Below are 16863 nucleotides of genomic sequence, written 5' to 3'. Positions count from 1 at the left end.
CTGAGGCTGGCGCCGGCAGGAGTGCGCCGACGTCTCGTGGCTCCATCGGAGGACGGGGGCGGGGGGCGCCCCGTGGAGAGGTCGGCCCCCCCGGCTCTTTTAGAATCTTCAAGGTTGAGGAGGCACGGGGCGTGTGCCCGTCCCGGGCAAGAAAACCTGCTTTTTGATATGGACCCTCTTCAAGCCGGAGCGTTGGGGTGTCGCTGGAAGCCTCCACCTGGAGGGAGGTGGGGGAGGCTCGTTCGCGCCGCCTCCCCCTTCCAGCGACCCCGCGCCGTTCTTCGGCTCCAGCGCTTTGGTATGGCCGTGCCAGGCGATGAAGATGGGGGGGGGGGGTCGGAGGCAGCAAGACATCCCCCCCCCCCTTTTTGTGGCGGGACTACCTGCAACTCTCAAGGGTTGCCGCTGTGGCGGGACTACCTGCAACTGTCCAGAGTTGTCCAAGGCATAATTGAAAAGAAAGAGGTGTTGTTGCAGCCATTATAGCTGAACAAGCGCTGCCGACCTCGCCTTGGCTTCGGTCTTCGATGATGGCCGGATCACGCAAGAGAGGGGGGGGGGTTCGGAGGCAGAGGCAAGACATCGCCCCCCTCCCCCCCGTGGCCTGCAGGGCAGCAGAAGAGGGGAAAAGGGGAGACCATTACGATTTTCGGGCCGTCCGCCCTACAGCCTCCCCTTCCGATGGCGGCCAGCCAGGCCCTGCTCTGCACGCGCTGAGGCCTCGCCTTCCGGATGGGCGTAACCGCGGACCTGTTGCACTTCGGGAGCTTCCGGAATGGGGGTAGGTGTTTATTGATTTGTATCTATTTCATGTTACCGTTATTTGGGCGTTGTGGGCAATGAGGCAGACATGTTTGGAGCAGGAATAGGCGGTGGAGCCTAGCTACCTCGTGGCTGTCTTGCCGTCAAGCTTTCGCCATTTTATATTTCTTTTTACGAACTATTTCTAATGTTTCTTATTTTTAGTGAAGTCGAAAGCTCATCAGGGGGTTACTGACTTAGCCCGATTTCTTTTATTTTTCCCTCCTTTCCTTAGCGTGTTTCAAGCTAAAGTTTCTGTTAACAGGGTACGGTGATCACTTCATATTTTTATATGTCCTTTCATTAGGGGTACTCCTGGATGGACCAGATGAGTTACCTCCAATAAATGGTCCGGGTGGAACTAGATTATTAATCAGTGGGGGGGCATGTGTTCTTTCATTAAGGTGCCTGGACGGACCGGATGATCACCTCCAATGAGTGGGGAGCACATGTCCCTTCATTAGGGTATCCATCTGGACGGACCAGATGGTCTACCTCCAATAAATAGTCAATCAGTGGGGAGTGGGTAGGCCTGACGAATCATAAAGGGGCATAACCTACCCTTTACTACTTGCAAAGACTAGACAGAATATTTCTATTCCACGTTATTTGCAAACAGAAAATACCTCAAACAAACAATTCCTTGGACAACAATGTCCAGTCAATCAATCAATCAGTGGGGAGAAAAAACAGGCATGACGGATTACAACGGGGACAAACGTCTGCATTACCTGCCCATCGCTATCTGCAAAGGGAGACAGAATATTCCTATTCGTCTCTGTTTGTGGACAGGGAAGATCTCAAAGAGCAATAATCGATATTTAATCGATATCAAACAATCAGTGGGGAGAAAGGTAGGCATGACGAATCATAAAGGGGCATTACCTACCCTTCTCTATCTGCAGAGAGAGACGAACGTTCCTATTCGCCGCTGTTTGCAAACAGAGAATGTCTCGTTCTCAAGAAGAGAACCAATATTTCAAGTAGCAACCAAAGCTAAATGAACAACAACAGCAATATCAGTATTTAAATACCGATTCCAATACAATCAATCAATCAATCAGATGGATAAAACCATCCTACCAATCAGGCGAAAAACGCCCTACTTAATCTTACCCGGACCGGACCATGCGGACAGTTCTTCGTCTTCCCCCTCCAGCGCCCAATCGTTCTCTTACTCTATGCAGCATTCCTGTGGGATTCCAGTCAGGACAATAGGTCACTCGAGAGAGGTCCGTTCAGAATCGGTGAAGTTCATTCAATCGGCAGCCGGACGAGGGCCCTCTCAAGGCAGGTATACTCCAATCATTTAGATGTTCACCTCATCGTCTGGATCTCTCTTACTGGACCGTATGTCACTGATGGACCCCGCGTTGGGACGCCAATTGTGGAAAGTGAGCCCATATTACTATCGATGCCCGGGCTGCTGGCGCAAGTTGCCTCTTAGTTCCCATTCTGATTAGTTACCAAATAAAGAGACGGGCGCTGGAAGCAGGAATCACAAGAACAGAGTTTTATTTCTCATGAGGAGAGCCTGTCATTTCGGACACGAAACACAGTGTCTTTCGGGAGGTGCTCTAACAAGTTCTCTGAAACATCGCCTTTTATACCTTACAAAACATTCCTTATTACAATAACGACATTGTGAAACAAGGAAAAAGACATCCCCGTAATCCTTGTGTCAATCCCACCCCACATATGTCCACAATAGAGGCCCTTAACCTGCTGATAAGAGGAGGGGGCAATCACGCAGCTGAGTGTTCCGCCGATTCTTAGGATGTGTGCGCCTGATCGTGCCCCAGGGGGCGGGGAGGCCAGGATCAATAGTGGGTCCTTTGAAGAGGAGTGACTCCATACAATAAGGGGCAGTAAACTGTATCCCCCGGCTTGGGCGATGGCTTCGGACCTGTGTGGACAGTCAATCGCGGAGGGATGGTTTACCAACAGAGGGGTTATTCATGAAAGGAAAGGAGGTGTTGGTCAGGCGCGGCCGTGACTCCCAAGGACAGGGTCATGCGGACCTGTGCATGTGAGGGAGGGGGCAGCCAGGGTGCGCGGAGGGAGAGGGTCATTTAAGAGTGGGGGGGGGGTGTGTTCAAATGCGCGCAGGAGGGAAGCCGGGGATTTCAATGAGCAGGCAAAGAGGCCATGGTGCCTAAAATGGCTGTCAGGTACATGCGGGCATGGGCCTTTACTGGCGGAGTGATGCGGTCATCGTCTCACACTCTTCGTGGTGTGTACAGGGAGGGGAATGGGAAAAGACAAATGAACGCCGCTTATGTACATCAATTTTGTGAATTTCCACACACCCACCTCTCATTTTAATTATGAACTGAGCCTTTGTCTGCTGAGTTGGAGACAGAAGAGTCCCATCAAGGTCACCCTTGCTCCAGTTCCTAAAGCAAGGGGTGAGACGGGGAAGGGTTAATTATGCCCTTGACCATAGGCAATCTGAGTCATGAGTCATGCATGATGCACAGTGCCAGGCCATGAGGTGACTGACATGGTTTTGTTTCCAGGGCTTTAAGTGGGAAGCCTTTGACCCCAGTGAAATTAAATAAACGTATACTCTGGCACGTGCAACCATGCACACAACGCACGATAAAGGCCCCGTCTTACATTTTATTTTTCACAATAACCAATATGAATAAATAATTACACAAGAGACTGGACAAACAAAGCTTTACTAACACAACGCATCAGTCAAAAGTCCACAACTGTATGGAAAGGATACTGCGATTCTAAAGAATTACAGTGCACCACAAATGGTAGAAGGGTGCAAAGGCTGGTAGCATAACTGGTCAATACATGGACATGTTCCAGGGCTCTAGACGATTTCAAGAGCGACCTAAATACACAGCAAAGCCCTCATCACTGCTTGACCTGGCTCCATTCTGTACTTGTAAACATTCAAACCTGGTTGGCTCAGATTAAACTATTCTAGTAGGGTGGCATACTCAAAACTTCACAATGTGCATTCAGTGAAATGTTAAGAGGGAAGAGATAATGAATAACTCTCTTTGGATTCACAAATTATGGCGAAACTAATCTTCATTCAATAGTTGAATGTTTTAGTCGATAGACTCAATGTATTAAATAAAAAAAAAAAACAGGAATCAGCCTTGCTAACACGTTTTGTACCTTACAGAAACTTTATCATGGTAAAATCTATTGTTGAAGGGCCAAAAACACATATCACATGGCAGTTTCTAGACATTTGAACGATTAAAAAATCAGTCATTCAAAAAGCTTTTATTATTGGTTACAAACCATAAAAAGACATATTTATACATTTACACATACATCAATATTATATCCATATAAATATTTAAAAAGACCTCAAAACACAACGTTCTTGAATGAGATAAAAAAGGGAAAATATACAAGCGTGGGTATCCCTCAGAAACAGCAAGGGTTCCATACTGGAACGCCTAGTAACTTTAATAAAGGGGGGACCTCCCCTGCAATGTTTTTTTATTTTCCTTTAGTGTTGCACACCTTGTAAACCACATGGACAGAAGACATTTTGCTGTTACATATACTGTCAAAAAAGTGGTATCAGTTTTGAGGATTCTAAAAGTCTCTCTAAAGTCCCTTATGCCCCTGGACTTGCAAAATTGAATTATCCATTTAGCTCTAGCCCGGGAATACGAGGGGCAAAAGAGCAGAACGTGTGGATCTGTCTCTCTGCTACCCGGGCAAGTGCTCACAGGGGCAGGGACTTTTGACCACTTATCAGTGACTTCCCTTAGGGGAAGTGAGCCATGCCTGAACTGGACGTATAGTTTCTTGGCCAGGGGGGGCTGAATATCATCCAAGAATCTCTCAAAATTAGGATGGACCTTGGTCTCTAAGAAGGTGTTAGTGAGCCTACCCAAAGAAGAGTTTGATAGTAAGATAGCCATGCCATGCTCTTTCAGGGCCAAACTCAAAGTTTTTCTAGGGAGTAGGGCACAAGCCTCCTCTGGTAAAGACCACAGATCTCCCCTACCCAGGGCCTGAGAGAGGTGCTTGATGTACTTTAGCCATGGGATCCTCCCCACGCCCCTTCTAGCTAGCAAATCCCGCAAATCCTCCCTATAACTCTCAAGTTCCGGGGTAGCCCAAAGCCGTCTCCAGTATAACAACGGCCGATTCGAGACGACATCCTGTATAGGCACCAGACCTATGTCCAGCCTTAGGGGGGTACTCCGGGGAAGTCTCAAAAGACGCCTCATGAAACTATTCTCGGTGAGGGAGAGGGGGGCCACACTTACATGTCCCCATAATTCCGCACCGTAAAGCGCACCGCCTCTAGCCTGAGCTTTATATGTTTCTACGGGCGGTCCCATCAATTTGAGGGAAGATTCATTAAAGACTTTTAGGATACCACCCGAGGACTGGGCTAGCTTCAGATTAGCTTTAGCAGTCTGTGAACCCCAGTCCATTCTGTCATTTAAGGTGACCCCCAGGTACTCAAATGTAGAAACTCGATCGAGAGCTATTCCGTCCAGGGGACAATTCGGGTGTTTCATGTTATACAACATATACTTGGTCTTAGCAAAATTGATAAAAAATCATCATTCCTTTGAGTCACATCAGCATCTGTCGTTTTTCTAGAGGTGAGAACAAGTGCAGGAACCGCTGGATTAGATGCGTTCACTGCAGAGGATTAAACCCAAGATGCCAATAATGATTACAAGTTTATTCAGCAATGTGTGCATTTAGATAATTAAGGGGGCACTCTATTGGGCATCACCCAATCCAAACTCCCCCACCCCGCCCTCTAAACTGCTTTACACTCCACTTATCCCATTTTCAATTAAATTGAGTAATATTACTGCAAGACTCGTATAGTTACATTGTCTTTAGCCTAGAATACAATTGAAATTGCGAGCTCCTGCCTACAACACAATCCAAACTAACTCTCCGATTTACCACTCTAATCTTTACAAACTAGTTGGCAGCCTGACAAGCCGCCTGAGTGAAAACAACATTCTTATGGAAACGCCATGAAACAACTTAAACCCCCCCCCCCCTCCCCCCCCCCCCCCCCCCACACACACACACACACACACCCCTCAGACAGTCTTCTGTCTGACAGAATGCCCTGCCCTGGACGGAGGTTGTAGGAGGCCGGTCACCACATGCTTTGCAGCCCAGACACTCCCATTGTCATTCTGTATGTGGCAATCAGCAGCATACAGAATGACAATGGGCGGGTGGGGCTGCCCCTGTGCCCCAAGGAGGAGTGAGAGGCGCCCCATCAAGGAGCTGAGGCCTCTGATAGGGAGCAGGGCTGTTCCCTGCAATGGGCAAAATTACGGACAAAGGGCGTCCGTATAAGGGAACCTCGCGGACGTGAGGTCCTAATTACGGACGGTCCGTGAAATTTACGGACGGTTGGTTGGTTGGCCACCCTAGCAAAAGAGCACACAGTGTGTCTGTCAGAGCGCTGGGACCATGGGCGGTATACTGTGAGCCACAGAGGCGGCTGCAGAGGATCAGAAGGCATGTGTGTGGGTGTGTTGGGACCTTACACTAGACTCAAAGGGTTCCATGTAGCACTGCAGTGTGAGGTGTCGGTGTCAGAAAACTTGATGAGACAATGCAGGGTGTGGCACACGGGCTCACAGGAGCAGGGACACAGCAGAAGAGCTGCAGCAATGCATTGTGATGCGCACAGGGTCACAAGGGCTTCAGTGCAGATGACTCCCCAGCAGTGCAGGGTTCATCAGACACAAAGGCACGTGCAGGGTCCAGGCGTTAGACTTCCATCATCACTGGGCACAGAGTGAAGATCTCCTGTAGCTTTGGCTGAAAGAAGCTCGCTGGCTTGGGGGGGGGGCCCTCTCAGGATGAGCCTTGACCTTGCTGGTAGGTCGCTCCCCCACCACACAGGGTGTGTCCTGACCCTGCCCCAGCTGCCGCTGCTGTAGAAGTTGAGGCCTTCCTCCACCCGCAGGCTACCACCGGTGCCTCATCCCTGGTGGCCAGTGGTAGGCCTTAGGTTTGTATCCCTGTCGCTGTCTGTCTGTACTGCCAATACTGTCAATACTGTCTTTTGGTGTCTGTGACCGCTGTTGCCTGTCTACCCCCTGTGCCTGCATTCTTATCTGTCTAGAAACAACAGTGGTCCCCAAGAGTATATAAATTCAAAATCTGATAAATAATAGTCCACAATGGGAACTATATTGGCCACTGTCCAGCCGGACTGGGTAGTTTATTTTTTACAATGAGACAAATACTGGGGTGTGGAAGGGCACAGTCCTGTACCGTTTCCAGGAACAAACAGGGGGAGTTTTTTAGGCAAGAAGGAGCATAATTGGCCACTTATAATTCAGTAGACATTGAAAGTAGTGCCAATAAAAGTGCTAGACACAGCATAAATCAGACATAATAATAGGGGGGTGTGAAAACACTAAAAACAAGTCGACGTTTCGATCCCATATGCTCAATGTTGCGGGACCATCATCAGGACTAACAATACATACATTTGCTTGCCTGGTATAAAAAGTTAACCACACAACCGCCCATATGGGTCGGGGAGTTTTCAGGGATTTTAATAAATGGGTCCTCGTTTTGATATTGATATTCGCCTGTATGGTACAGGTCGTACCGTTATGTCCACCTCATTTCCGTTAGGGCAAAATCATCTTACGGAGGGGATCGGCCTGATAGGTCCGGTTATACTCAAAACGAGTCAGTGGGAGGCGATGCCTCCGTGGTGTCTGTGGTCCCTGGGTGCTCTGCCGAGTCGCAGTGACAGTGACTGCGACTCGGCAGAGCACCCAGGGACCACAGACACCACGGAGGCATCGCCTCCCACTGACTCGTTTTGAGTATAACCGGACCTATCAGGCCGATCCCCTCCGTAAGATAATTTTGCCCTAACGGAAATGAGGTGGACATAACGGTACGACCTGTACCATACAGGCGAATATCAATATCAAAACGAGGACCCATTTATTAAAATCCCTGAAAACTCCCCGACCCATATGGGCGGTTGTGTGGTTAACTTTTTATACCAGGCAAGCAAATGTATGTATTGTTAGTCCTGATGATGGTCCCGCAACATTGAGCATATGGGATCGAAACGTCGACTTGTTTTTAGTGTTTTCACAGCCCTACTATTATGTCTGATTTATGCTGTGTCTAGCACTTTTATTGGCACTACTTTCAATGTCTACTGAATTATAAGTGGCCAATTATGCTCCTTCTTGCCTAAAAAACTCCCCCTGTTTGTTCCTGGAAACGGTACAGGACTGTGCCCTTCCACACCCCAGTATTTGTCTCATTGTAAAAAATAAACTACCCTGTCCGGCTGGACAGTGGCCAATATAGTTCCCATTGTGGACTATTATTTATCAGATTTTGAATTTATATACTCTTGGGGACCACTGTTGTTTCTAGACTATAGCTACCCACGGTCCCCGGATAACCGATTGGGTTCCCTTGTTGTTGCATACTGCATTCTTATCTGTGCCTGTTCTCTTGCACTCTGTTCCCTGATTGTGCTCATTTTCTTGCCTTCTGTTCCTATGATTTGTACTCGTTTTTCGTGCCTTCTGCTCCCCCTCGCTGCCCCTGATTTGTGCCAGTTTTCTTGCCTCCTGTTCACTAATTGTGCATGTTTTCTTGCCTTCTGCTCCCCTGTTTGTGCTGGTTTTCTTGCCTTCTGCTCCACTGATTGTGCTTGTTTTCTTGCCTTCCGTTCCCCCTCGCTGCCCCTGATTGTGCCCGGCTGCCTTGGTGCCCTCGCCGCTCCCATTCCCGCTGCTGCGTCCCCGCCCCCCTCACTGCCCATTCGCTGCCCCTGCCTCCCAGCTGCTCCTCCCTCCCACATCCCCATATATGGCAGCCACTGCACGGCCTAAGGCAAGCCCATCTGTGCCCGGACCGCGCTCAGTGCCAAAACCCCTGGTCCCCGCCAAGATGACCACCACCACTACGATGCCAGCACACTCCATGTTCTCAACCCTGGACGGATCCACACCTGCTTCAAGGCCGCCCCGAAACGCACGCACCGCCCATTCACCTGCCGGAACTGCAGCTACCCCAGCCTCAGAGCAGCCAAACAACCCGCCAAGAAAGACCTCAACCACCTCCAATGCATCCTACTGAAAACCCGCTCTGCACGCAAACACACAGTCGAGCTCTGGGACCTGCTCGACACATCATCCCCGGACGTCGTCTTCCTGACAGAGATGTGGATGAACGACTCCTTCACACCTTACATTGCCATAGCCATCCCAGACGGCTACAAGGTCACCCGCAGAGACCACACCAACGGAGTCGGAGGAGGAATCGCTGTCGTGAACAATAACAGCATCAGGGTCTCGTCCAGCACCGAGGACACTCTCAGCACCGCCGAACACATGCATTTCTAGATCCACACAGACCCCAACTCCACCCTCAGAGGCACCCTCGTCTACAGACCCCCTGACCCCAGTTCAGCGACTCCATCGCCGACTTTATCAGCACGCACGCCCTGACCTCCACCAACTACATTCTCCTCGGAGACCTGAACTTTCACCTTGAGAACAACAATGACAACTCGACAACCCTGATCGATAACCTCGCCAACCTCGGACCGAGGCAACTCATCACAGCCCCTACCCACTCAGCTGGCCACACGCTTGAACCCATCTTCTCCGCTAGTCCCCACGTCTCCTTCAGCCACACCACGAACTCCTCTGGACCGACCACCGCTGCATCCACTTCTCCTTCCAGGAACCTACCACACACCACCGCAGCCAACAGATCCCTCGCCGCTACTGGAGAAAAATCACCGAAGACCAACTACACGCAAACCCAAACCTCGCTCTCAGCCCACCCACCAAACCCTCCAACACCGACGATGCTGCCCACAGCCTCACACGCTGGATCGACGACTGCGCCAACACCCTCGCCCCGCTGAAGAAACCCCCCCACAGAGACACCAGCAAAAGGGCCAGCCGGTTCACACCAGAACTCCTAGCCTCCAAGCGAGCCTGCCGGAAACTAGAGAAGAAATGGCACAGCGAACAGACTCCGGACAGCCACGCAGCCCACAAAGACACCATCCGCAACCACCATCACCTTATCGGGACTGCCAAGAGGACCTCCTTCAAAGAACGCCTCGACATCAACACACACAACAGCAAGGAGCTCTTCAACATCGTGAAAGAACTCTCCTACCCCAGCTCCAAAACCAACGACATCCCGCCGTCGCAAGCCCTGTGCGACTCCCTCGCCACTTTTTTCCACCGCAAGATAGCAGACATTCACCACAGCTTCATAACCCAGACATCCCCACCAGACAGCAACACAACAGACTATCCGCACACCATCGACCACAACCCCCTGCTAGCCTGGGCCAGCGTGAGCATCCATGACACCATCAATACCATGAGTACAGTCCACTCCGGCTCCCCGACAGACCCATTCTCGCACCACATCTTCAACAAAGCCAGCAGCTCCATGGCACCCCACCTGCGCAACGTCATCAATCTCTCCCTCAAGACTGCGACCTTCCCAGAGAGCTGTAAACATGCCAAGATCAACGCCCTACTCAAAAAACCCAAGGCAGACCCTAGAGACCTCAAGAACTTCCGGCCCATCTCTCTGCTCCCATTCCTGGCCAAGGTCATCAAGATCGTCAACAGACAGCTAACCTGATACCTCAAAGAAAACCGAATCCTGGACCCTTCCCAGTCAGGGTTCCGCAGCAACCACAGCACCGAAACCGCCCTCATTGCCGCCACTGACGACATCAGGACCATGCTGGACAATGGTGAGACCGCAGCCCTCATCCTCCTGGACCTCTCCGCCGCCTTTGACACCATCTGCCACCTCATATTACGCGCACGCCTCCACGCCGTAGGGATCCAAGACAAAGCCCTGGAATGGACCACTTCCTTCCTCTCCGGAGGAACCCAGAGCGTCCGCCTCCCCCTTTCCAATCCAAAGCCTCCGAGATCATCTGCGGTGTACCCCAGGGATCCTCCCTCAGCCCAACACTGTTCAACATTTACATGGCCCCGCTCGCACACGTCGCCCGACAGCACAACCTCAATATAATCTCCTACGCCAACGACACTCAACTGATCCTCTTCCTCAGCAAGGACCCCATTACCGCCAAAGCCAACCTCCACGAAGGAATTAAGGCCGTCGCCGACTGGATGAAGATCAGCCGACTGAAGCTGAACTCGGACAAAACTGAGGTCCTCATCCTCGGCTCCAACCCATCAGCCTGGGACGACTCCTGGTGGCCGACGGCACTGGGGGCAGCCCCAACACCCACCGACCACGCACGCAACCTGGGAATCATGCTAGACTTAACGCTCTTCATGACCAAGCAAGTCCACACCGTCTCCTCCTCCTGCTTCAACATGCTCCGCAAGATCTACAGGTGGATCCCGACAGATACAAGAAGAACAGTCACCCAAGCCCTCGTCCGCAGCAGACTCGACTACGGAAACGCCCTCTACGCAGGAGCCCCGACCAAGCTCATCAAACGACTGCAACACATCCAAAACCCTCAGCACGACTGATTCTCAATGTCCCACAAAACGGCCACTTCACCCCCCACCTGAGAAACCTGCACTGGCTGCCCGTCAACAATAGGATATCCTTCAAGCTCCTCATCCACGCACACAAGGCACTCCACGAGACCAACCCAGAGTTGGACATCATCTGCATACTGATGGATCTTGATGCTGTTGTCTGCTAGATTGGGTCCCAGAGATCCCTTGTAGAGGTTAAAAATGATGGGAGAAAGGATGGAGCCCTGAGGTACTCCGCAAGTGACGGGGAATGTTGGTGATCTTGTGGAGCTTATTTGCATGAACTGGTACCAGTTAATCAGGAAGTATGTGGGTGAGAAGTTAGCCTGGCATTTGATGTCCACTAGTTCTAGTGGGCACCTCGCACCCGTCTAATCGACCCTTATTGATGGTGGTTGTAAAGTCAACCTTATAGAAAGCTATCCTAGTGGTAGCATGGACCAGCAGTCATCAGGCTAAGACTTCGAAGGCGATGTTAAGCAAGTTGTCTTACCAATTATTATAATTACAGTTTGTGAGGTAGGATGTGAACCATTTCAAGACAGTGTCTTAGAATCCCATCGTGTTTTTTGTGCGTTGATCAGGGCCAGCTGGTCGCCTGTGTCGAACGCTGCAGGGAGATCCAGGAGGTCAGGGGTCATTCTTGTCGATGAGGTGGAGGGTGTTGTTGACTACTTGGAGGGTGGCTGTGTCAGGGATCCATACAGAGTTATTGCACTTGGAAAACTTGTTAGCTTTGATATTTTCACTTGGTTGTGTGTTGTTTTGGAATGTTTGATGTCTCTGGGACAACCTTTCTTCTTTAGTGTCAAGTCTATCTGTTTCCATGCTTTAGGCATAAAGTGTGCACAATGTCACGTCGCAGTATGTGCCAGTGAGGAAGCTTGTTTCCATGGAGCAGGGATTCTGATCCTTCTTGGCAAGAACCGGTACAAAAAAGGGACATCATTGTCTGTGATACTTGGTGCTGGTGCTAGCAATACTAATGTATGACTGGTACGTACAGTCTGGGCACGTGTGGCAGGTACTGTAGTGATTTCTTTTGTAATTAAGACCACACTCTACATATCTACACTTATTTGTTGCACTCTCATCCCTACAGGTGAAACTTCAAGAGTGGCTGCGTGTTCTGAAGAAAGAGGAGGGATATTTTCTGGAGTCCAGACTCAAGGAAGAGGAACAATATAAAACCTTGAGGGTGAGTGGCTGCAGTGATTGCTGTGTCTGTATAAGTCTGAGCCCATGTCTTTGCGTGGCCTCTTAAAGTTCAAGACACACAGAGGCAGATGAGTCACACTACAGTTTGGGTCGTGGGCCCCACCAAATAAATATTCTGACCGGAGTCATTGCACCTGGATATTGGTGCTGAAATCAGACAAGGGCGTGTCCTAAAAAAACATAAAATCAAGGTTTACTCCTCTGACCTTAAGGCAGTACTTGCATACTCACAAGGTGCGTGTTAGAGTATGTCTGCAGTGGGGTGGCATTATCTGGCTGGGAGTACATACCAGCATATGTGTCTGCATATATATGTGTGTGCATGTTCACGCTTAGGTATACGTGTCTAAGTATGTGTTTATTTATGAATGGACCTGGAGTTATCTTTGGGAGTACATGCATGTCTGCGTGTCCCTATATACGTCTGTTTTTTGGGCATGGATTACTGCTTGTGTGTGTCTGCATATTCATATATACATTTTGAGCCACAGAGTATACAAATACACATCCTTATCTATATGCATGTGTGTTGGAGGGTTGTGTATGCTTTAGTCTGGATTTATTGGCTGTGAGCTTGTACCTACATAAGTGAATGCCTGCCTGTGGGTTTATATAACACAAGGTCTGGTGGCTTTTGTGAGTGTGCAAATACATGTGTGCATCTGTGAGTTTATGACGTGTATGCATAGGTCTGGAGTTATACATCTGTGAGATTTTATATGCATCGGTGTGTGAGTATATATGTATGAATGTGTGTGTCTCGGAGTCTGTGCTTGAATGGACTGAAGATATCCATCTGTGAGTTCGTACAACGTTTGTGTGTGAGTCTGCAAATTAATGTGTGTCTGTATGAGTGTGTACCTCTGTGGATGCGTGTATGTATAGATCTGGAGTTATCTATTTATCCATCAGACGGAGGAAGCCTAGTTAGGCCCTTCCTAAACAAAGCTTTTAGCAATGTAATAATGCTAAGGTATTGTGTATACATCGTCTAACACAATAAAAATAATATCCCTCCCTCTAGACCTCAATTTCTTTACCTTGTAGAATGAACCTTTATGGGTTGTACATACATTTTGTGAAACATCATGGATACAACATCATCCTATTATTCAAAAATTATATTTATTCATTTTAGTTGGTATTTGTATTAATTTACATTGATAGAATCAAAAGGGGGAAAGAAATGTAATCTAAAAAGACATACATGGTGGAGGAGCTACGCTAGCAACCAAGATGGCCGCGTAAGCTCCCGGCTCCGCCGACCTCCGCCAACCTCCGCCAGAAGCTCATGAATCCTGATATCTATCCTGAATTCGAACCGACTCCCGTATGGCTGATGGGTTGCTGAGATTAAAGATCCAATCCCGAGATTTCCATCTTCTCGATTGACGAAGTGTCATTATTCTCGGCCTAATCCATTGTGGTAGCCGGGGCCTCACTTTCTAACCCATCTGGGTTGAAGTTAAACAACATCGGCTGCGAGACCAGGACGGCGTCCGGTCGCTCGGAGTGGAAGACTTTCCTGACCGGATTGGATGGTCGTGCGGTGGCCGGATTGACTGCACTTACGCGGCGGCGAGAAACACCGGTAGCTGTGGGTGGGGGTCCGTTGCGCGGTGGCCCTGTTGGGGCCCCCGGGGCTGACTGGCTCGGACCCTCGCTGGAGGCGATGGTGTTGAGAACGCGACATTGACGATTGCCCACTGTTAACGTCGGCCCTGTCTGTGCCTGTCACACAGGAGTAGTCGACCTCCGGGGTTGAAAAGAGCTGCTTTGTCGCTTTGTGAGAAGAGATGGAGCGAGAGAACGATACGCCGTCACTGCAGACCGTAATGGCCACAATTGAGGCGCTTCACTCGCAGGTCACCGCCGCCATCCATAAAATGGTCGTAACAGTCCTCGATGGACTTGATCAGTTGTTTTAACCGCGAAGCAGGACATGCCTGATACAAAGGGCCCGAGAGGAAACCGGACCTGGTGTGTTTTGTTGGCCCGCGAACAACAGACAGCGAGCCTGTAACTACCGAACACTCATCATACTCTATCCCGATGCCACCCAAGAGGGACATAGCTAACCTCACTCTCCAGGATAATTTCCACAGCGACTTTCGGAGTGATTTCTTGTTCTTTTCTCTCCAGTTGGTTCAAATACGTTTTTGTAACTTATTGTCGATGGACGTACATCTGTCAGATTCATGGTTTTCGAACATTATTACTTTGGACTCAATCCCACCACACGGACTTTGACTCTTTTGAACGCTTTGACTTTCCTTTTGAGATGGCGGCATGAGTGGTGAGAACTCGCACGAAAAACCGTAGTGGCCAGGGTTGAGTGTATTCGTTTGGGTCTGAAACAAAGGCTTTATTTGATACGGGATTTGTAGCCAAAATAATGTGGGAGTCGGATGGTTCTCTTAACCCCCACTGTTTGTTTTTTAATTGCGGCTTCACTTTGTCTGATTATATCCCGGGGGGGTCTGCTTCTGGCGGGGAATAAAGGGGACCGGGAGCCTGTATGACATCTCCTCCTACGCTCTTTTCCTTCCTTTAGATTTTAGTTGTTGGGCGACAGGCACGCTGCTAGTGGGGTTAGGCCGTAGCCATTGCAGGGGTGCAGGGTGGGAGGACTGAGGTTTTTTTTAATTTTTTCCTTATTTAGTTCTATGGCCTTTTTTCTTTCCCTCCCCTTTTACGAGAGGCGATTTGTCCATTCTGAATCTACATTTCACATGTCTGGGTGTCCACTCTGGTCCTACTTATCCTCTATGCGTGGGTGGACGGGCCTTGCTAGTACAAGCTCAATGGGGTTGCTGATTATATTGATTTCTGTTCTGTGTATCCTTATCCATGTTGACACCCCACGCTCCTTGTATTGAATAGGTCACATTGGCCTCTTCTCCTGCGCACCGTTGTAATGTAATATATTGTATGGCACCTGATATGTGTACTATTTTCCTCTTGTTTTTCTTCTTTAAATAAAAAGAAACTTAAAAAAATAAAAAGACATACATATTCATAAAAATCTTTGTCACAGTTTTGCTTTTTTATACATTTTCTACATACACCAACAATTTCATATCTTTATATACAAATTCAATTTAGTGCTCTTCACTGGGCCCCTATATTAATACCATACACTAATCACGTAAACAAACACATTTGCACTCAATCACACCAATAAAACTATCAAACAACCCCAAAAGCACATACACATCCTGGTCAGAAGGGGACATAGATATTGTGAATCTCCATGACCGTGTCATGGGTTGGGTGCATACAGTAAGGTCAACGCGCGTTTCGGTGAAATATGTCTGATGTTAACTACCTTCTTCAGGACCTTACAAAATCATATATCTTTCACCTAGTGGTAGCAGTACAGATAATAATGTTGCGAGAAAAATTCTCAAATGGTTGCCGCTTTCAAATTGGCAAACTATTGGTAAGTCTGTTGGGTCAGTTATAGATGACTCCTATTGGCATAGGGTTCGGTTAAACCTGCGTAGACATGAAGAATCCTCGTTGCTTATTCTTCCAAGATATTTTCTTTGTATTGAACGACATCACTTCTAAGTTATTGTTATTACCTGTTGTCTTTAGTAGTGCCGCCACACTGGGGAACCATGTAGATTAGGCAATCTTATAGTTTATTACATCCCTGAATCATGTCCTGTTAACCCTTTACGTGCATTGGACGGCCTCCGACCATCCGACGTCACGGAGGGCGTGTGCGGAGGACGGCCCAGTCATAAATCACCCACACCGCGGCGGAATTCCCACTGTGGTCAACGGGTTAATAAGGGCGCTGGCTTCCATAATTGAGTCTATTTCTAATAGTATTCGACGTGTACCACAAATGATCCAGGCAGGCTCGGCAACAGCAACAAGCAGCCCCATCATCAAACCACAGATCATCCAACAGAGTTCATCTAAGTGATAAAGCGAGCATGGAAGCTCCAACATTGTGTAAATGAGTTTTAGCCCTCAAATAGTTCATCTAAACCAAATGAAAAAATGCCCTCTAATCTGAACACGTTTCAGGACTTGTACATTCCCTTTTTCGGGGCATATGCATTTCTAATTCTAGAAATTAGTTGAGCACAGCTCAGCATCAGTCACTGACCTTGGGCATTCTCTGTTCTGCTCAATCCTCACTGCAAGGATTTCCTGAAACAGTCTTACTAATCGTCAATAGTTTGATGTGTCATTTTTTTATGCCTTCATTAGACCTCTCACAGGGATAGGCCATAGCTGACTGAAATGTCCCAGGATGACTAGTGCACATTTTTATATTTGTAATATTATTTATTGATTTTTC

General features: G+C 48.8%; 1 protein-coding gene across 1 annotated transcript in view; it reads left to right on the top strand.

Moving 5' to 3' along the window:
* LOC147710154 (E3 ubiquitin-protein ligase TRIM39-like) overlaps nt 1-16863 on the top strand; it is a 156340-nt gene that overhangs the window by 6976 nt on the left and 132501 nt on the right. Inside the window, exon 2 of the mRNA XM_086920845.1 lies at nt 12430-12525. Coding sequence (XP_086776971.1) covers nt 12430-12525 — 96 coding nt within the window. The remainder of the gene's footprint in view (nt 1-12429; nt 12526-16863) is intronic.

Source organism: Lissotriton vulgaris, chromosome 5 (assembly GCF_964263255.1).
Source record: "Lissotriton vulgaris chromosome 5, aLisVul1.2, whole genome shotgun sequence".
NCBI lineage: Eukaryota > Metazoa > Chordata > Amphibia > Caudata > Salamandridae > Lissotriton > Lissotriton vulgaris.
The sequence above is the reverse complement of the archived record's forward strand: the minus strand, read 5'-3'. Positions and strand labels throughout refer to the sequence as shown.